Source organism: Balaenoptera musculus, chromosome 6, assembly GCF_009873245.2.
Source record: "Balaenoptera musculus isolate JJ_BM4_2016_0621 chromosome 6, mBalMus1.pri.v3, whole genome shotgun sequence".
NCBI classification, from domain to species: Eukaryota; Metazoa; Chordata; class Mammalia; order Artiodactyla; family Balaenopteridae; genus Balaenoptera; species Balaenoptera musculus.
In genome coordinates, this window is record NC_045790.1 from 61177598 (window position 1) to 61199632 (window position 22035).

General features: G+C 42.1%; 1 protein-coding gene across 1 annotated transcript in view; it reads right to left on the bottom strand.

The window, feature by feature from the left end:
• The window catches only part of SLC1A1 (solute carrier family 1 member 1), a 75116-nt gene that overhangs the window by 10872 nt on the left and 42209 nt on the right, over window positions 1-22035 (bottom strand). The window contains exons 3-9 of the mRNA XM_036856018.1: window positions 11027-11119; window positions 9233-9347; window positions 7954-7996; window positions 6437-6535; window positions 3612-3796; window positions 2170-2277; window positions 184-306 (exon numbers count right to left, since the gene is read on the bottom strand). Coding sequence (XP_036711913.1) covers window positions 184-306; window positions 2170-2277; window positions 3612-3796; window positions 6437-6535; window positions 7954-7996; window positions 9233-9347; window positions 11027-11119 — 766 coding nt within the window. The remainder of the gene's footprint in view (window positions 1-183; window positions 307-2169; window positions 2278-3611; window positions 3797-6436; window positions 6536-7953; window positions 7997-9232; window positions 9348-11026; window positions 11120-22035) is intronic.

The window sequence follows — 22035 nt, forward strand, 5'->3', positions numbered from 1 at the left end:
GGCAGGAAATATCCAAGAGGTAAGGGAATATGTTTAAGGACATGGGCAGAGACTATGGAGGTCATTTCTCAAATTAAAGGCAGCTACAAAACCCACCAGCTGCAGCCAGTGCTTCATCAGGTGAGGTGAGAGTTGCTAAGGCTTGGCTCACAGACTTCTTCTAGACACCCCTCTTCTATTTACCTGGAGGAGATCATGACAGCTGTCAGAAGAGCCTGGGCCATTCCCATGGCGAATCGGAAAGGGTTCTTTCGTACAACTATAAAATATATCAGTGGGAGAATTACAATGGAGTGGATTGCAAGCCTGTAAACAGGAGAGAGAAACAGGTTCATAGATGATATCATCTCTTCATACTACTTCTTTTTTACAAACAGCATTTTTACTCATGATATTATCATTCAACTTTCATAATGACCCAATGAGAATATGAAAAAGAGGACAGGAATATATGTCTCCAGTGCACATATGAGGAAGAAGAGACTCAGCAAATCAAATATCTTGTCAAAGTTAATGGCTAAGCCAGTAGCTGAGCCCATGTTTTGGAGCTCACAGAACAAGTTGTGTCATGCTGCTGAGCCCTGTACCTGCACTTCCTGCTATACGTCCTAACGTGCTTTCACTTCCTTCTGCTATTGAATTCTTATTCCTCCTCTAAGACTCAGCAAAACTTGCCCCTCCTCCGGGAAGCCTTCCTTCACCTTCCCAGGTCAAGCTGACCTTTCCCTCCTTGGTGACTCTGTGGCCAATAGTATTCTAGCCCTTATCACAGCACTCAGCCTGGACCATGCCACTGTCTGGTTGGACGGCACCCACCACCTAAGAGGAGAATCAGGGTGCAATAAGGAGGAAGTAATCCCTGCTTTTCCACAGTCATACTTCAGGACTGACCCTCTTTTCTTTGTCATTCCTACCTTCCAAACTATTCCTTGCCAGGGGGCTTAAGAAATGAGACTGATTTAGCAGATGCCATGTAAGTGGCAACTTAGACTTTACAGATCAGTTATGTGAAGCTGAAATAATAAGAAATGGTCATGGAAAATACAGATCCTGGAGGTCAGGAAAGAGGATCTTATAGACAGAGAGCCTGTGGCTTAGAACTATGAGAAACTGACTTTTAGTTTTCTGTTAGAAACCTAGATAGGTCGATAGAGCAGAAACCAGCAGAACCCCATTATGAAATAGCTCAGCATAATAAACCTCAGCCACACCATGACCTGGACACAGCCCCTGGCCTCCAGTAAGGTGGATGGTCCCACCTCCATTACTACTGGGGCCCTGGGATTTGATTCTGGCTTTCTTCTCCATTGACCAGCAGGGCTATGCTTTTGGTACACACAGATTAAGAACCAGATGCTATGCGGTGGAAACTCCCCAGTGCATCTGAGTTCCAATAGGTGAGCTGATCGCTCCAGTTGGGTGTTTGGGGGCAAGGACCTATGGGAGTCAAGTTGATGATGTTTAGTCATTCCCTTGGTCCATATTCCTTAGCACATGTGACGTATCCTGCCCCCGGCTAGATATCTGGGCACACCATTCATAACCTACCCCACCACATCTCCCCTCAAGAACCAATAAGTGGGCTACAATAAATATGCACACGACCTGTCTCCTACTGCCCTCCTGCTTTGCACAATTCTTACCAATCTGAAGATTCTCCTAGAACCCTCTCCAATGATGCAGGCTGTGACAGTGCTTACCAGCCCCACCAACAGGAGTGGAACCAACCAGCCATCCCACTCCTACTTGCTCCAGTCTGACTTAATTTAGGCCCTGCTTAATTTCTTTCAGACTCGGGGTACGTGGGGCCTGTTCTTACTGGTTTGGTTGGTTTACATCCTTGAAGAAGTTAAGGCCAGGAGCGGGCCAAGAGAGGCCACCAGTGGGTTTTTCTCTTGTTTTAAGAAATGATTTTAACACAGCTAATAAAGGCAGTGACAAAGCATGGTCCAGGCTGTTCTGCCAAGATCTGGAAATTAGCACAGTGTGATCCACCTCCAGTTCAGCCGTTAAAGGGCAGCCCTCCTCCCCGCTGCTCTCTTATCTCTGAACCCCATCTTTCCCTGCACGTGGGAGAGAAGCCAATTTTAACCAACTGAAACCCAGGCTCTCAGCAGCAATCCATTGGCTCAAATGAGGTTTCTGTTTCTTCCCTTGAGTCTGACATACCCACTCAGGACGGTGGCCATGTAAAGGCCCAGCTTGCGGAATATTTCCCAGTCTTCAACTTCTATGATCTTCCCGGCAATCAGGAACAAAATACCAACCGGCATGTAGCTAGAAAGTAAACATAAGAAAGACCCACTTCTGTCATCAAGTATTTTCTCAGGGTGGGAATGCTGGGGAAGAAACAAGCCAGGGCATGCACCTGGGCTTGGCATGTGCCCTCAGCTGGGAGTACACAATGAAGCTAAGGTCTCACTTTCAGCCCTGCTGGACCACACTGGCACCAGGTTTCAGCACCCCTGTGCACCTTAACTTCTACCCACCTAAGCTACTGTAAGGGGTACACTTGGTTAGAAGGTGTGGTTAAACTGGTACATACCCCATGCCTTGCTTCTGGTACATAAACACCCTGCTGATGTGTATAAAATTGATGCCTAATAAGAACCTGCAGTATAAAAAAACAAACAAACAAAACAACTAATACTAAACTTTCATTGGGTTATTTTGTATGGAAATATGTATGGAAATATGTTAATATAAATGTTTCAGACATTAAAAAAAAAAAATAAAAAAAATAAAAATAAAAAACAAAAAAACAAAAAAACAAAAAAAAAAAAACACCCTGCCTACTGTCACATCTGCAGATCTCTCCTTAGCTTGACCCTCCAAATATGGCCACTAGGCTCTTTCTGGACATGGTTGTCTTGTTTCCCAGGTAGTGGTATCAGCAACAGAGCAGTAGAATTAGTCGTGCAAGTGGTCATAATAGTTCTGTTTGTGGAGCTGTCATTACGTGCTTTGCGTTGGGTTAAGAATTTTACATGCATCATTTCACTTAATGTACTTCTCCCAGCTCTAGGGGTAGACGTTATTATCCTTTTTTACATATGATGAAGCTGAGGTTCAGCAGGATTAAGTGACTGAAATGTCACTGTCAATGTCTATACTTTGAACCAACTTGCTATGAGATAAGCGGGGCAGAGGTCTCCTAGGAAAGGTGGACTTTTTGGCATCTCTAGGGACAGGGCAGATACTCAGGTGGTGCCACTGCTATGCTCACCAATGGCACCTTTTATTTGGATGCGTTAGGGCCCATGTCGTACCAACTGTAAATATTCTGAATATCCCTTCTGCCTGGGGCCTGGTTAAGGAAAGCACTTTGTGTTCTGATGTGCAGGAAACTCTTTCAAATCACTCCTTTAAGAGTTATTTCTTACATAAATGCTGCTTGGTTGCAAGATGATCAAGGGCTTTGGTAGAAAAGACAATGGCTGATATCTAGGCTTTTGTTAGTGACCTAAGTACTAAGTAATACATGGAATTATTTAATACTCCAGTGTCTGGATACCCTCTCTAAGGTGAGGTCAACTGAGAAACATAAATCTCTTCATGCTAGTTTTGAAGGGTCAGGGGAAGCAAGATGGCATTAACCGGCGTGTGCTCACCACATAATGATTTGAACGATTTTCATGGTTGCATCACTCAGAGCATTGAAGAAATCCACCAGAATCTGTCCCCTTTCTCCCATTTTTCCAATGACAATTCCAAAGACGAGGCAAAAGACAATCAAGCCCAGGACATTTATGCCGTCTGAATACATGCCTATGACTTTGTATTCCTTTGTTTTGTTCTGTGGATCAAAACCAAGAAAATACATTGATGCATGATTACAATCTTGTTAGAATGCATAGGCCCTGAAACAGAAAGATATGATAGCCAAACAAACAAGTGGATCTAGCAAGAACTTTGGCTCTACAACTTTGGGAAACATAATTAAAAACACAAACACCTACGCATGGGTCAAATTTTACTGCCCCCCACCCTCTGCCACTGAAGTTTAAAGTGTGTCTTTTTTCCTTTCTTTCAACAAATCCATATTTGAATATTTCTTTTGAAGATTTCTTATTCTGGGGTGTTTTAAATTTTTAATAAGAACTTTAGAATCAAGGCACTTTTCAGGGTTATTTTAACTACTAGTTACATTTGGAGTCTGCATAAAAAAGATACAGATTAATAATGCAGGAAGCTCAAAATATTTACCAGTGTGGACATTTTTAGGACACTTTACTATCTGTTTTATCCTGATAATGAACACAGGAATATTCTTTTCTGCCTCTAATCCTGGATGACCAATAGGATTTTAGAGATATAAAAATTAACCAGACATAGACTACTATGAACCATGTCTTTGTTTTATGCTGGGTAAGAAGAGCATGAGATATACCGAGAGATAACTCAATCTGCGTTGTGCAGCATGAGATTTACTGAGCGATTTCACGGGGAGATAACGTATTCTGAGTGGTGCAAACCAGGTTTACAAAGAATTATGTGGACGAGCCACTGGGGTACCAATTATTTCTTACTTATGATCTGACATGATCAAACATATTTATTGAGCAGTTAGTGTGCTAACTGCATTGGCTACAGCATAAGGTCTTAAAATGCAGCTGGAGAGACAAGACTAACTGTGAGAAACATGAGCCAATGATAGCAAGATGGTGTGTAATTAGCTGCACAGCCAAGCTATGCGTTACAGGCATCATATGGAGACTGGGGACATGAATGAGGGCTGTGAGGTTAGGGAAAGATAGGCCTGAGCAGTAGGCAGCCAGGAGATGAAAGCACAGTCCAGAAAAATGTAAGGAAAGGCAAAAGTCATCATGCACCAGGTCCCTGTACCCTGCTTGAATAATTCCTACTCATCCTTTATGGACCCCAAACTAATTTAAACCTCCCTGCTGAATGCCCCAGAGTACCCTATTCTTCCCTGTTTTAATATTCATCACTCTTCACATGAGGGCATATGTCACATCTGTCTTTTCTCTACTGTAATCCCAATGCCCAGCAGGGCTTGGCTCATGGAGGGTGCTCAGAAAATCTTTATGGAACCATATCACAAAGCAGGAATAGAAACTAATTGAGGAGGTGGATCTGGATAGAATAGATTGGGCTCACCGAGAAATAAGCTGGGAAACCAGGGAGGAGCTAGGTCATGGAGGGCTTTCTGTAGGAAGAAAGAGGGAGCTAACTGTGGCCTACTTAACCTGAACTCTTAAGTCTACTGAGTATTTCTTTTTTCCTTAAATCTTTCCTTTCTGTGTGAAGGCAGAGTACATTCAGGAGCAATCTACAGGACTACAAATATACTACTTTAGGCCCACACGATCTAATCTCCAATGCTGAAATCCCCAAAATTCTCAAAGCCTGTTGATTTCATTGATAAATTTATGGCAAACTCTTGGTGGCAAAACCTATCCCGAACTGAGATAAGGCTACATATAGCCTATTTTTCTTACTTGGTAGAACATTCATAAGTTAGTTGCAGAAATATTGATGTGCTTGATTCTAGAATGTTATTGTCAATTCCACTTAAGGATGTTGTATAACATATAGTACATATACCACCTGGACCTTCTAAAGTGAAAAGCTCTGGACTCAGTATCAAATACGGGCAAAGAGTTTTGGATAAGGAACTGTAGGCCTGCAGTTTAAGCAGTCTTGCAAATCTAACATAGTTCCCAGAGGTGCCCAACTCAACTCTGAGTGGCAGAGATACAGAAGTGAAAGGGCTCATTCTTTTCTCTGCGTGGTTCAGTTGCTTCTCATTATTCTCAGAAGTTACACTCTATAAAGTGGCTGCGAACACTGAATTAGTGAATATTGAATCAATGTTCCTAGGGGAAATACAGGATTAGGTTCCTGGGAATCAACAGTCACAACATTTTTGCCAAATAATCAGCATAAAACCTTGTTTTCTCTGTGTTTCAGTTCAAAGACACCTTATTTAATATATATTATTTAGTTGTTAACATTGAACTCACAGCCAACACACTTTAACTCATGCCTGAATGAAACTTATCTAACATGTATTTTCTCACATGGCACATCAGCCTGCCTGCCTTTGGGAAAACTAACTAGACAGCACTGCAGCATGATGCTTGGGGGACATTTCAAACAGCGAAATCACCAAGACAAAGTACAAAAATGTGAAAAATGTGCATAAACACACCGCACAAAGGACACTTATTTACCATGTAAGAGCTGAACCAAGAAGGCTGAGCCGTAGCCTTGTTCAGCCTCAGCGGGGAACATGTGCATTGGGCAACTTAAAATTTTCACCACTCTCTGTGTGTCTGTGAATGTGAGTAGGTGAATTCACAAACGTGGAATCTGCAAACGGTGAGGATCTACTTATTTCCATCTCCTGCTCACTCATGGCTCGGCCCCTGCCTACCAGGGAAGGGAGCAAACAACAGGATGGAAATGGTACCTTGGAAATAGCAGTTGTCATGACGGCTGTGACAGACGCCTCCGTCCTGTTTGTCCCTGGCTCATCGGGACGTTTCACTTCTTCACGTGTGGTTTTGTACTGCACGTTGGCGGGGAAAAAAGGTCAAAGAAACAAACAAAAAAAGAATTTTTTTTAAGCTTCTGAGGCTAAACCATAGGAGTATTACTTTGGCCAGACAAGTGTCACTGAAAGGTTCCACCTCTGAGGCCTCTGTTGGCTTCAGTTTTAGACGGTACCTCCCATGAGGCTTTGGAAGCAAAAATGGGATTGAGAAATCCAACCTCCTGACCTCCATAGCCACCATTCAATGGTGTCAAAATGCCCTCTCACTTCTGTAATAAGGGACCAATTAATGGAACAATAATGTGAAAGAAAGCATGGGTTTTATTTGTAGTTGCTTTACCAGACAGACTCTATAGGAATCCTATGAATCATTTTTGTTTCTGTTTATTTATTCATTTATTATTTTTAATCTGGAAAAAAAAAAAACCTCATCACTTGGATAAATGTAGTCACCATGACTTTAACAAACATCAAGAACTATACGGTTGTTCCAAAGTCAATAGTCCCTTTAGGGCTATTACGTGAGTGAGATTTCCGTTGAATTTCTTCAGCCCTGTTTGATTCTGCTGGACTTCAGCAGAGATGTTTAAGAAAGAGCTAGTATATCATCACGCCAGGCATAAATGTCACTCCTACAAGGCTCTGCCAACACCAGGAACCTTACAAATGACCACTGTGGCTGATTCGCAAAGGCACTCCCTAAATAGAGGTGGTTCTGTACCTCTTGGAGGTTGGCAGGGAGCAATTTAATTGCCATTTTTGTTGGTCTACACAGAGGTCTCTGTTCCTGTAATTATGTAAATGAATTCAGCAGTTTGTGATAGACTCAGCTGTCTTAAAGTGCACAGATAAACAAGAGAAAAAGCCTTAAAGGAAATGGAGTGAAGAGATTGTTAAACTTCCTAAAGGAAAAAAATCTTGGCTTTGTTATACTGCTCTGTAGAGTGCCAGCAATGGGCATGTAAAGATGAAAGAAAAGACCAAATGCCAGGAACACCCATGTGGGTCAGATACTGATTTCCCAACCTGGGAGGGAAAGGAAAGAAGAGGTGGAGGGCTACTTTTCTAACTGCATTATATCTGTAGATAGTCTAAGTTTCTTCACAAATATAATGTGGTTCTCCAAAAATAGGTACTAGAAGCCACATTTTAAAACACTCATTATTTGACAGGTTCCTGACTTGCTCCAGTTGAGCCCTTTTGGAGGAAAGAAAAAAAGCCTAAGGGAAAATGGAGGAGCTACAACAGGCATGTCACTGTGCCTGGAAATACTAGGGTTACGAAATAGGTCTCCTGATATTCCTCCATTCACAGGTGCATTTCCTGTCATTTTTGACGGGCTAATTCCATTTCTCGGGTCATAGCAGGAAAAAAAGCTCAATTGGTAAGGGGGAAGAGGGGAGCAACTTGAGGGCAAAAGTCATTATTCTTACCTGCTGAAAACAGGCTTGGACAAGGTTCTCAGGGAACATATTCCTGTTGGAGACAGGACAAGCAGTATTACATTAAGGCAAAAGTGTTTTGTTTTGTTTTTTGGGGTTTTTTTGGTCATACCCGATACTTTGATGGAAATGATTATGCGATAGAATTAGTACTCTGGTTTCTCTTCTGGCCTCTCCTTTACATAATACTTCCTTGTATTAAGACTTATTTTTCCCTGCTGAGCTTCAACCAGGGATAGATAGAAAGCTCTCCTAACCACCTGTCACGCTTAACTGATTCACTGAGTAGCTGACATGCTTGCTGTCCTTGGTGAAATTCACACTGGCAGGTAGACATGCACAGTTAAGAGACTTCTTTAATATTTTCCACATTTCTGTTTTCATTGATAATGAGAGTTCTCTGCACTTGTTCCCAGATTCTTTATGCCAGTTGCAAATATCGTTGTTATTACTGAATTAAAAATTATATAAATCAATGCATTATAAGTGTGAAAAGGAAGGAGCAGTTTCTATAAAAACTAAGCTGGAATGCCTGGAAACTCAATCAAGGCAAGTGAGTAAAACTTCTGTGGTTGCATTAGGTAAGAGAAGACAATTGAAATAAAAAACAACCGGAAGAACTTGGCACTCAGCTTTCTTTACTATTTCTAAGGGTTTTGTTTCTCCACTTCATGGAAACTGAATCTGGAAATTGTAGATGATGCGTTTATAAAGGCAGCCTAGGCAACAGGGAAATGAAAAATCAACTGTCACACTCTAAGAAAAGACCTTGGCCCGACATGAAAAAATTGGCAAATAAACCCATTTAAGTTTTAAGTGTAAACAAAATATGTAATTCATACTTATGATTCTCTGCTTTAAATGCTGTGTTTTTTTTTTTTAATTAACTGACCAATCTCCAGCCCTGATTGCTTCAGATAAGAGGGTTTCTCCTGTACAATTAAAAAATGTATTTCTTCAAGTATGCTTCAGAACTGACCACCCAACACAGCCCGGCATCTTAACGCACCAAGTATACTTTAGGCATCTCTGTCCATCCTAAACCCTGACAGAGAACGCTGTTCCTTCCATTCCCTCTTGGAACCATGACCTGGTAAGCATGACTGGCTGTGTGATTTGCAGGGTCCAGGGCAAAATAAACATGTATAATGATTCAAAAATTATTAAAAATTTCAAGACAGTAACAGCAGAGCATTAAACCAAGTATGGGGCCCTGTGCGACCACATAGGTCACATGCCTATGAAGCCACCCTGCTGGCCAGACACTCACCTGATCAGGTCTAACATGGCATCCACTGAACTGACTTCAGGGCTGCTGCCTGTCCTGTCAATTTCATTCACGTTCTGGGTGACACCAGGCTTGATGCTCACCACCAGCACGATACCTATGACCAAAGATAGCACCCACAGAGCATTAAGAACCTCCCAGGGCACCTGACACCACCCCTCGTGGATCCATTTTAGAAGCAATAGGCCTGGTGGTACCAGGCAATACTGGGATGGGGACCCTGAGGTCCAGCCAAAACGACAAGCCTCAGTGGGGACCTCAGCAGCTGCCTTTATTACTTTTCCATCTAAATGAAGCAGAAAGAACTCTTCATGTGTGTTTTTAAAAAATGAAGGGGCTGCATTCCAGAACTGCTTCTGGAAACATCTGCTGATGAGAATCCTCTTTTTTTCTTTTCTTTAGCTTATGAGATCAGCTTAGGCAGGGGTTAGGGTGAGAATAATTCATTTTCCAACTCAGGGCATTCACTCAACATCTTTCTGTAACTTTTACCCACAGTTGCTGGTTATTTTTCTGAGGGTCATACAGAATAAGCCTTATTTTCCTTTCATATCACAAGCCTTCAAATATCTGGAAAGCTGTTGTGTAACCCACAAAAGGATTTGGGTTAGGAAGTGTTGTTCTGTGTGACTCTTAGAGGGTGGAATGAGGACAGGAGTTCCAAGGAGAGATAGTTCTTCTCATTGTAAAGAAGAAATGTCTAAACAGAGAGCATCTGAAAGCCCCATTTTGGCCTCTAGAGGTAATGGGTTCCTCTTGAGGTGTTCAAGCAGAGGTGGGAGGTTTTAGGAAAGATCAGGTTGTTTGACTGGAGGGGAGTGAAGAAGAAAAGGCCCCATGCCCTTTATCACTCTTCCCAAGGAGAAATGCTAGTCCAAGGGGGGTAGGACTTAAGGATGCTGAATGGGTCAGTTTTGCTAATGGGAGGAGTCACTGGGCAATAGAGGGGCAATGAATGGGTGTGGTCCACTCTTCCGTCTCAGGGTTGCAGAAAATAGATAAGCCCAGCTTTGTTCTTTGCGTTGGCCTCCCTCAGGAATCTCATGAGGAGATGTAGCTTTGATTTAAGGCGGGGTTCAGGCCCTCCTAGGTCCCCTGGCCTAATACCACTAAAATGTCACCACATCTTCATCACCTTTTATCAGTTCATTAAAGCAGAGCTGCAAGGGTCAAACTGGCTGCAACATCTGAGTACAGTCCTCTCCTCTCTTCCCACTCTGGGCATCCTTCTTAAGATGTTATGCTAGGTCCCAAAGGATGGAACATACTTTTTTCACAAAAGAGTGCCAAAGGTATAAGAGCAACCATATTCCCTTATTAGAACATTCTCCCTCTTTCAAGTGGAATTTATACTTGGCAAGACTCTGTTAGCTCTGGCTACTACATGAAATTTGAAATGTAATGAAATGCTGTCTTTCTGGAAATACTTTATAATTATACTCAAAGCCACTATTATAGACTAATTATCAAGTTTAAAGATTATATTAGCTCTTGGCTTCATTTCTTTCTACCCAATAAGGTAGATATGGCACAGAACTGTCACCCTCTTTCTGTTTCTTACTAGAGACACTAATAAGCAGTACCACGGCTGAAATTCAGTCAGTATTATATTGTTCATATAAAATGTGCTGTGCTGACTTCAAGCCAAAAATTTTCATAGTAGTTTGACAACTGTAATTTCTGATTTTAAAAAAGTGTGCATTTTTAAAAGCCAACTACTTTTAAATGGAAAGTCACAATTATACAGAAAAATAAGGATTCAGAAATAAATTTTACCTAAAATTACAGCAATGACAGTGGTACAGAAATAATATACGACAGCACGTAGACCAATTTTTCCAGATATGTTGGAATCCAGTGCAGCAACACCTGAAACGGGGGAGAAATCAAATTATATTACTCAAAAAAATTTCCAGGACTGGTGGTGATTCAATCCTCAAGGTGTGAAAAAAAGAGCTGAGAGCTGTGTCTGCATCTGCTAGGCCTATCTCACACATTTTGTTTGAATAAATGCAATGGGCAAAAGAACCACTTCAATATTCCAAACACAGAATTAAGAGATGGAAGCCTAGTCGGAGGCAAGTTCCCCTCTGGCTAATCCCCACTACTTTAGCCCATAGTGAGTGCTGTGTCTTTGGCTCCTCTTGGGGGTGGTCATGAGACAGTAAAAGGAGTCCCCCCTTTTGCATCCGCTCTAAGAACTTTATCAAGATTTGCACATTATATCACTCAACATTCTTTTGGGATTCAGTATCAAGGAAAAGTTTACCTTGAAGAACTGAGAAAGTTCTTTCATCACATAATAAAAACCATGTAACTCATGATTGTTTCCCTTTCTGCCTTTTTTGTCAGGAATCTCAGAGTCAACTAAAAAACTTTTACATGTGATTATAAAAGTAATATATATGTTCATTGTACTTATCTGAAGAAAATAAAAAAACATAAAGATGAAAACAAACAAAAAAAAAAAATCACTTCATGTCATCAGCTGTAGTCAATATTCTGGTGAATTTTATCCCCATATTTTTTTCTCAATTTTTTGTAAACATGGCTGAGATAATTTTATAGTTTTTAATCCTCTCTTCTAAATACTGTATTATAAGCATCTTTTCTTATTGTTACAAATTCACCCCGCAGATAATTTTAAAGGCTACATAATCTTCTGTCATGTGGCTGTACCATAGGTATTTAATCATCTACTTAACGATGGATCTTTAGACAATCTCAGGGCCAAATACAATAATAAATCACAGTAATTTCATTATCCATCCTGGCTAGCAAATTTCCTTCTTTTCATGATTTTTAAATTGCTTTTATGTTTACAACCTTATTCTGTATGGCTTTGATTGTGAGACTCCTTAAAATCCCAGTTGGAGTTGGGATATAAATAAAAATTTCCGAGGGCACAGGTAATCAAAGAGACTTAGGACCACATTGTTAGATCTAGTTTCAGATGGTCTTTGGCTGCCAGTAAAATGACTGAATGTTACCTGACTTGAAATGGTTGTGTAGAATGCCAAGGATAACTGTAGAGGTGGAAGGCACACATCCCTCCTTGCTAGGAACCTCTGCGTTCCACCAAAGATGCTCATACAAATGGAATCAAATGATGCATCTCTCTAACTGGACTGCTTCTACGTGGGACACGAGGCAGGTTCAAAAGCGACCAAGTCATCTTTCAGCAAACTGTCATTTGAAGGTTTCAGACTACCCTGTCCGATTTCCAAAATGAGAATCACATTTTGAATCAAACAATCACCATAGAAAGTGATTTTTGAGTCTTCAACACACATGAGTTGTTCTATAACTGTTTGCAAAACCTGAAGCACAGGGTAGCAGGAAAAATGAAGTGGTTGTCATGAGGCAACCACGAGGAAAAGGTCGTAAACCTGCAGGCTATCAGCAAGCACAAGTAGCTTTTATATTCACTCCTCATGCTATAAAAAGCCTATCCATTTTTTTTAAGTGACTAGGGGATTATGCTCCTCAAATATAATCGTACATAGTTGACGTACAGGAAAAATCTGTAAGGAAGCTATCATGATGATGATGACAGAAAAAGTCATCTCTCACTCTAAACATGCCATTCCTCTGGCTGTTGATTGCTCCTTATGAAGTTAATATTTTGAGAGAAGGGGCTCTGGCCTCTAGCAGTCACCCCAGGATGTTTTTAAGGGCTCATTCACCAACCTCCGGAGCAAGATTGTGCAATTACCATATGATGGGTATACTGCAGCAGTCACATACTAGAATAACCTGGATGATAGATCCTATTCTCTTTCTTTGGGAAAAAGAATGTGTTATGCTGAGCAGACTTTCTTTTCCTAATGTTAAGACAATTAAAAACAATAATTCTGCAAGAAACAATAACAACAAAAAAAATTAAGAGACACTGAAGGCTACAACTCAGAAACCAATGAACTATCTCATATTTAGCTTTGGTCTCTTAAAAAAGAGCAAACAATAATGCAAATATATAAGCTTGCTAAGTGTATTATTTGATTATAAAATGTTCCTATTCCATTTTTGAGCTCCATACATTATTTTGATAAACAATTATAATAATTATTCATAACAATAATGGTAGGTTAAAAAAAAGAAAATCACCAACTTAACAGAACTCCAAGTAACCTGTACAAACACCTGTATCCCTGATCTAACAGAAGATGTATTTTCAGATATATTGTCCTTTGTTAGACATCCAATTTAAGCATCTCCCAGTCCCTAAGGCACTGACAAGTGACAGGTTCACAGGGTGGCTGCAGAACTGTTCTCAGGTATGTGTTTCATGCCGGCTCAGGATTTTCTTCCAGCAGTGAAACAAATTAAATCTATGTGGGTAATTGTTTCCAGCATATATGAATATGTCTTAATTTGTCTTAATGATTTTGTCATGGGCTGGTGCCCCTGCTTTTATTCCAGGTCCCAGCTGGCAATAAAAGGCTTCATAATAAGGAGATTCTTGGTGGAAATATTTTAAACAAATACAGCCCCCAAAGCAGTCAGCCAGCTCCTCTCTGCTGGAGTACAGCAACTCTCTTGTAGTTACTTTCAGGAAGAGCTTTGTTCCCCATTTCTCAAATCTACCTAGGTCCTACAGTTCTCTTGGATATATCAGAAGTGTATTCAAATCAACAGTCACACTTCTCCACCTCTCTAGAGTTACCACTCTAACTTTCTAGCCACCACTGATTGGGGGCAGAGTTCGCACTCAAATCCAGGTTCTCGACAATTTTTAACACAATGTTGAGGATGAGGGGTGGGTGACTGCCATAAAGGGAGGGAACATATTCAGGGAAACAGGCTAATATTTGAAAACCTTTATAATAGGAACATTACTGAACTTAACATGATTATAAAATGTCTGGATGGGTGGTCTAAACACCCCACCTGCCAGTAATAATGATAATTATAATAAAAATGAAAATGATAATAGACACTGTGTATTGAGCAATGACTGCATGTTAAGTGCATCATCTCCTTTTATGCTTACTATATAACCCCATGAGGTAGGCCTTATTACTCCCATTTTACAGAGAAGGCTGTGGCTTAGAAAGGCTAAGTGACATGCCAAGGTCCTACAGCTGGTGAGTGGTGGAGCTGGATCCCAACCCAGGTTTGACCCCAAGAGCCAGATCTTAACCACTATGTCGTACTGGGTCTATCCACGTGCTACAAAATTCTAGACCAGCACTGCCTGTAGAACTTCCTGTGATGATAGAAATGTTCTTGGTTTGTGCTGTCCATTGCAGTAGCCCCAGCTACACATGGCTAGTGAGCACTTGCAATGTGGCTAGTGTGACTGAGGAACTGATTTTAAATTCTGCTTAATTTTAATCTCAATATAAATAGCCACATGTGGCTAATGGCTACCATACTGGACATCAGCATAATCTCTAGACCTTACCAGAGTGTCCAGCATTTAGTGGGTGCTCAACAATGTTGAATGAATAAACTCAAGCTTAAATATATTACAAAATTCAGTGCAGGGCTTCCCTGGTGGCACAGTGGTTAAGAATCCGCCTGCCAATGCAGGGGACACAGGCTCGAGCCCTGGTCCGGAAAGACCCCCATGTGCTGCGGAGCAACTAAGCCTGTGCGCCATAACTACTGAGCCTGCGCTCTACAGCCTGCAAGCCACAACTACTGAGCCTGTGTGCCACAACTACTGAAGCCTGCACACCTAGAGCCTGTGCTCCGCAACAAGAGAAGTCATTGCAATGAGAAGCCCGCGCACCACAACGAAGAGTAGCCCCCGCTCGCTGCAACCAGAGAAAGCCCGCACGCAGCAACGAAGACCCAATGCAGCCAAAAATAAATAAATTAAATAAATAAATTTATTTAAAAAAAAAATTCAGTGCAACCTGTACCTTGATAGCACAGGGGCGGGGGAGAGGATGATGATAAACCAGATCAGCCACATCTCTTGGTGTGCTTTTCCATCACCATGCTGACCATAGTGCTCTAAGGCCGGAGGCTTATTCTTTTCTGGATCCTCCGTGTATTAAATAAGATGCTTTATGAATTTTGTACTCGATGCTTTCCATGTGACAGAAAACACTGCACTTCTTATTGGTATTCCTCTCCTTACAAAGTGAGCCCATTTCAAAGATCCACTCCTGTGTCAGAGATTAGGAACTTGGCAGGTAATCTTAAAAACCACTCATACAGGGCAGTTTGGTATGGTTCCCAGAGCGGCCAACAAAAATACTTTTCACCCATAACAGACCTCCATGTGAGAACATATTTAGCATCTTAGTGTTTCTCTTTTTTTTTTTTCATTATTGGGTGCTCCATCCCACTCGCCCCTCCCCCAGTCTTTTAGATATTTTTTCCTCATTGCCATCCCATGAAATTTTAATAGCACAAACTGTTCATCTGTTCATGTACTAAATGTATATAAGTGCTCTTCACATGAGAAGAGTTAAGTCCCCCCTCCACCCCAAGAACCAGCTTTTGCTGCCTCGAGGCCATATTGCTCCTGTTGAGAATGTGTGGTCTAGCTCAATGGATGTTGTCCTGCAAATGGTAACTTAATCCAGACCTTGGACTCTGAAGACAGCGCTTTTCAAGTGCTCACTTGTCACATGTAGCTGGTGGCTACTGCAATGGACAGCACAAATAGAGAACAATTCCATCATCACAGGAAGGTCTACCGGGCAGCGCTGGACTAGATTTTGTAGCACATGCATGGAGCTAGTATGACATAGTGGTTGAGAATACGGCCCCCTTGACAAAGGAGAATGGGGAGCTATTTATGAGTACAGAGTTTCAGTTTGCAAGATGAGAAGAGTTCTGGAGATGAGTGGTGGTGATGGTTATGCAACAATGGGAATGTACTTAATGCCACTGAATTGTACACTAAAAAATGGTTAAGATGGTAAATTTTAGGAGTTCGCTAGCGGTCCAGTGGTTAAGACTCCGCGCTTCCAAAGCAGGGGGCGCAGGTTCGATCCCTGGTCGAGGAACTAAGATGCCATATGCCACAGGGCATGGCCCAAAAAAAAAAAAAAAAAAGGTAAATTTTATGTTATGTGTACTTTACCACAATTAAAAATAATTTTAAAAATTTAAAACTCTTTCAAAATTAAAAAAAAAAAAAAAAAGAATATGGCCCCCTTCACTTACTGCAGGGGAGGTCAGACAGCGGGCCCACCTTAGTCCCAAACAGGTGAAACGTCACCATGCTTTATCCTAGGGTTTTACTCTAAAGAGCCTCCTAGATTCCTGGCTTTCAGGCCATGCCTCATGCCTGGTGAAGTCTAGAGGACCGCCTCTCCTTACAGTCCACTCCCAAAACTCAATTCTTCTGGAAGCTAACACCTGCCCTTTAGCAACTGACAAATAAATGAGAGGGACTGTGCACTAATACACCGCAAAGCAGGTGCGACAGGATCTGCACAGAAATCAAAGGTAAGTGTCTTTTTATATCTTCTTCCTAGTAATTCATTTCTATTATAGTTTACAAAGACTATTGATCCATGCAGATTGGAAATTTAAAAAACTGGATCTTTCCCGCCCACTTTAAAAACTGGATGCTCTGTAAAGCGCCGGTGCAGAGAACTGGTCCCGTGGGCTTTCAGAGGAGCCAGAGGTGTCACCAGGCTGAGGCGACCAGAAGCAACTCGCAGCAGGCGGCATCAAGATGTGCCGGATTCTGACAAAGATTCTTTGCTTGGCCACACTTTAGTCAGGCTTCTGAACCTTCTCTTAGGCCCATCTGTGTACTTCCTTGCAAAATACAGTTTCAGCAAGAACCCTGCTAAGTCAGTTTAGCCAGAACCCCCTACCCTTGATATCTGATCATCCTAGATATCTGATCAGGTCTCTTAATCCTCTACCATCATCTCCCAGAGGATGTCTGATTACTCTGGCCTGTCTTCAACATCAATCTTATTGGGTCAGTTTAGCCAGAACCCCCCTTACCCCTGATGTTTTCTCTTAATAATTGTCCATCCAGTGCCCCCCACCCCCATTGCTCCTTGGCTATAAATTCCCATTTGTCCATGAGCTATTCAGAGTTGAGCCCAATCTCTCTCCTCCACTGCAAAATCTCATTGTAGTGGTCCCTACACTTGTCTTTACGGTCCTAGGTAAAGTCTGCCTTACCATCTTTAACAAGTATCACTGAATTTCTTTTCTTTAATAAGTCCAGTTACCAGTGAGTCCAGGATTGTCCTTTAAAAACAGGGATAGTTTTGAGGCTGAGCTGTGGCCTAGAAACAGAGGTAGTCCTTGGAATTTAGGGGCACCTGCTAGCTCTTTAAGAAACCACACTTGTTTTTTCACCTCCGGAGGCTTGGATGAGCTGGGGTGCTGGCTCCTGACCAAAGCAGTAACAATCTACTAGAATTTTTTTAAGAAAACACTGCAAAGGAAGAAGTTGCCATGGGCTAAACAATAGTATGTTTTAAAAATAAACAACCGAGGGCAAAAGACTCCTCTGAGAGCTCTCTGATTGAGCTACCACCCGAGAACAAAATTTCGTGATGATCTCTCCCCACCTTGCCATTAAGGTGTCAGAATTAACTGTTACTGGAAGTTTTTTGGGTCTGGCATCTGATGGTGCTTCACAATTGTGAATGGACACATCATTCAAGAAACTCGTTGCACTGGGGCATCCTCTTATCCAGCGGACTCCTGTCTCTCCCATCACCAGCAGACGGACCACTGGCACATGGAGAAACAAGTATGGGCTTCGGTGGGACCCCCTGGGATCAAATCCCAGCCTTCTCCCAAGGCTCCTTCTATAAAATGGAGGGTTTTTTTTTTAAATTATTTATTTTATTTATTTTTGGTTGTGTTGGGTCCTCGTTGCTGCACATGGGCTTTCTCTAGTTGAGGCGAGCGGGGGCTACTCTTCGTTGCAGTGCGCAGGCTCCTTGTGGTGGTTTCTCTTGTTGCAGAGCACGAGCTCTAGGCACGTGGGCTTCAGTAGTTGTGGCACTCAGGCTCAGTAGTTGTGGCTCGTGGGCTCTAGAGCGCAGGCTCAGTAGTTGCGGCGCACGGGCTTAGTTGCTCCACGGCATGTGGGATCTTCCCGGACCAGGGCTCGAACCCGTGTCCCCTGCATTGGCAGGCGGACTCTCAACCACTGCACCACCAGGGAAGTCCCTAAAATGGAGGTTTTAAATGCCTCTACCTCGTAAAGTGTAATTGTGAGGAGCAAAGTGAACAACCCCATCTTGTACAGCTGTTGTGAGGGTCAGAAACAGTACCATACAGGGCTATAGCACGCCTAGAACTTAAATTTTACTCGGTCGATAGCCTCCGTTATTATTGAATGAAATGATCAATATGAAGTGTGTCACTGAGCACACGGAAGGCACTACACAAGTGTTAACTTGTTCGTTCCCTCACTCCTCCCATAATCCTTCTGTGTTCCTTCATCACATGGCCACTAAAGAGATCTTTTTAAAACATAAATCAGACCATTTCACATGCAGGTATAAGCCTCTCGTGGCACTTAAGGTAAAACAGAAAATCTATGTATGGCTGCCTGCCCCCAGGCACCTCTTCCCAGGCTCTGGTCCCCAGGCAGCAGAAGGTTCCAGAATGGAGCTCGAGACTCTGCGTCAGTCCTAGGTGCTGCCCTTATGATCCGTGTAATCTTGGAAAATTGGCTGAATCTCTCTTCAATCTCCTGTTTCCTCATCTCTAAAGATAGAGAGGTAAGGTCCTACTTACTTTCATTGCGTTGCTATGAGGATAAAGAAATAAGTTCATTCCCCAGAGAAAACAAGGCTGGCTATGCTCTCACTTCGTTGATTCAGGGCGGCCTGGATTAATACTCCTGGGATGTTAAAAGCGGGAAAGAGAAAAGGCAGAGGGGAGCATGCAAAATATATTTCTGTGCACGCTTCACCTGACATCTATTTTCCTTAGAGACATTAACACAAAGAACTGCCTTGAAATAGGTTCTATCTCCTCCCAGACTATTCTGTGAAGTTAAAAAAATAAAATGGTCCCCAGCAAATGAACTAAAGGCTCTCACTTGCAGCCTTTGTCAGCAGGTCCACACTTGATGTTCAGAACATCTGTCAAGAAGCAATGGGCTGGTCTCCTGGTTCTTCAGCAACCCAGGTGCTGTTTTAACTTTTTTTTTTTTTTTTTAATACCATAGAGGACAGTGGTGTTTGTAGTTGGGCCAATTTTTCAGAAGATTCAATGAGCTTTTATAGGAGGCTTCTTGTTCAATAAGCATTAAACACACCTCAGAGGATCTAAGGAGCTCAGCTGCTCTCTTCAAAGTCCGTGCTTTGACATCAGGATAGCTAACAGTTCAGTGAGACTTTTTTGGCTTTCTACCGCAAGCTAATTATTACCGAGCTCTCTCTTTGCTTCTCCTTACCTTACAAAGCTGGTAGCTCAGGCATCTGGGTAGAGGCTGCTTGTATGCTGAGGAACTCAACCTTGCTGGCAGAGCAAGCCTTTTCCTATTATTTTCATTTCCAGAATGAACGCATTGTGTGAACTCACCTGTGTGGGCTTGATTCTAATATTGGCCCTGTAGCTTCTGATGCCAATGTTGGGACTGTCTAGAAACCTCTGATAGTATCAGACAAAAAAGAGTAAGTTAAAAAATTATATAGCTCTTTCAGGGTGCTCTGACACAGTATTGTCATTATCCCTATTTTACAGTTGAGGACGCGTTAAGTAACTTGTTCAAGGTTTCACAGCTAGTAAATGGCAGAGCCAGGATGCAAACCCAGGCAGTCTGGCTCTTAACCAGTAGACTCTCCTGTTTCCTCTGTGATTGATACTGACAAAGATTCTTTGCTTGACCACACTTTAGTCAGGCTCCAGAACCTTCTCCTAGGCCTAACTGTGGACTTCACTGTAAAATCTAGTTTAGCAAGAACCCTGCTAAATCAGTTTAACCAGAACCCCCAAACCTCAAAATCTGATCACTCTCCATATCTAATCAGGTTCCTCATTCTCCACCACCCCCTAGGTGATATCTGATTAACCTGGCCTGTCTTCGGCAAGAATCCTGTTAGAGGTCAGTTTAGCCAGAATCCCGCTTACCTCCGACGTTTCCTCACAGTAACTTTCCATCCACTGATCTCACTACTCAGTTTTCGTGGCTATCAAACTCCCAGTGGCTCATGTTGTATTCATTTGGAGTTGAAACCCACTCTTTCCTCCACTGCAAAATCCCATTGCAGTGGTACCTCTACCTACCATGATGGTCTGGAATAAAGTTCTGCCTTACCATCTTGGAGTGTCACTGAATTTTCTTTTAACAATACTCCTCACCGAAGCTTGTTCAGGGTGTTCCTTTGGAGATAATGGCACAGATGGGAGTCACTGCTCTAACTTGCTTCCCCACGCCTACAGGCTCACGTCGACCCCCCAGGAAGGCGCACAAATCACAGGAAGCCATGCCCTCAGCCTTCCATTCCCATGCCTCCTCCCCAGGTTTGCAGCATTCCAGTCAAAGTCTCACTGTTCTCCCAAGATGCCATGCCTTCTGCTATTTTCTTCTGCCTGGAATGCCTGCCTCACTTCATCTGATTCCTATCTCTTCTTCAAAACTCCACCCAATGTCCCCTCCCCTGTCCTCATTCCCACAAAGCACTTATCACACAGCATTGCAATGTAGTTTCCCTTTCTTGAGGGACAGGACTTCTCTTTATATCTTGTATGCCCAGCACAGAGCCTGGGACATTGAAGATGAAATGAATGAATGAATGAATGTAGTTTCCCAGATCCATGTATTCCACAAAGGAGGTTCCTTAGAATCCTCGCATGATTTCTCACTCATTTTTTCTTTTTTCTTAACAGGAGAAAAGTATACACATTTATTTAATACAAATTTTACAGGACATGGAAGCCCTCATAAAGAATGAAGTCCCAAAGAAATGGCAAAACCTACTTGCTTTTACATTAGGTTGACAAAGAGAGGCAATTGTGGAAAAGTGACTAAAGTATATGAGGCTCACTCCTTTTTTTTTTTTTTTTTTTTTTTTAAGAAACAAAACCAGGTTAACTCAGTTGAACAGAGCTGTGAACCAGTCTAGCAGCACTGGTTTAGGCAAAAGGAAAGCTCATTCAGGGTGGATTCTCTGGGTTTCACTACGTCAGAGACTGAAGCAGGGAATATTTTACCTCTTGCCACTTTTCTCTTTATTACTGTGGCCAGTGGCACATTCATTATGGGACTCCATTCCTTACGTATACAATGTACCCCTTCCTTCTTTGGAGAAAACAATTGTAGAAACCCAGTTAATATAATAAGTCCTCTGGCTTCAGTAACTGTGTTTTAACACAACAAAAATTTCTTGTTGGTCTTAGGGAAATGTTTAATTCATGTGTGCAAAGCTGTTTAGGCCATCTTATTTTCCTGGTTCCCAAACAAGTCTGCGAAAAGAGAAAGGAGGCACTTCTTGAAATGCAGGCAGAGTCCAGTGGTTCCAGATGGTGCACATGAGGTAAGATGTTCATTCTCAGCCTGTGTGATTTTAAGCTCCAGCAGTAAGTTTTAAATTTATAATCCATCTTGAAGTGGCAATTTTCGTAGAGACTAAACTACGTAAAAAAGCCACCAATGTTTGAAAAGCATGCATACTTTCCCCCATAGATGAAGTTGACATTGGATGCTCTTAGTTACCTAATAGCAAGCTGTACAGCCAAGTGATATGTGAGTCTTCAACTCTTACACCTTCTGGCCAACAAGGAGACTCATGGACTTGGGTGGCTAGCAGAAGACCTGGGATCCATGCCCAGGTGGATGGTAGGAACTTCAGCCTCTCGCAGGGTTAGATTGTTTTCACACGGTTAAC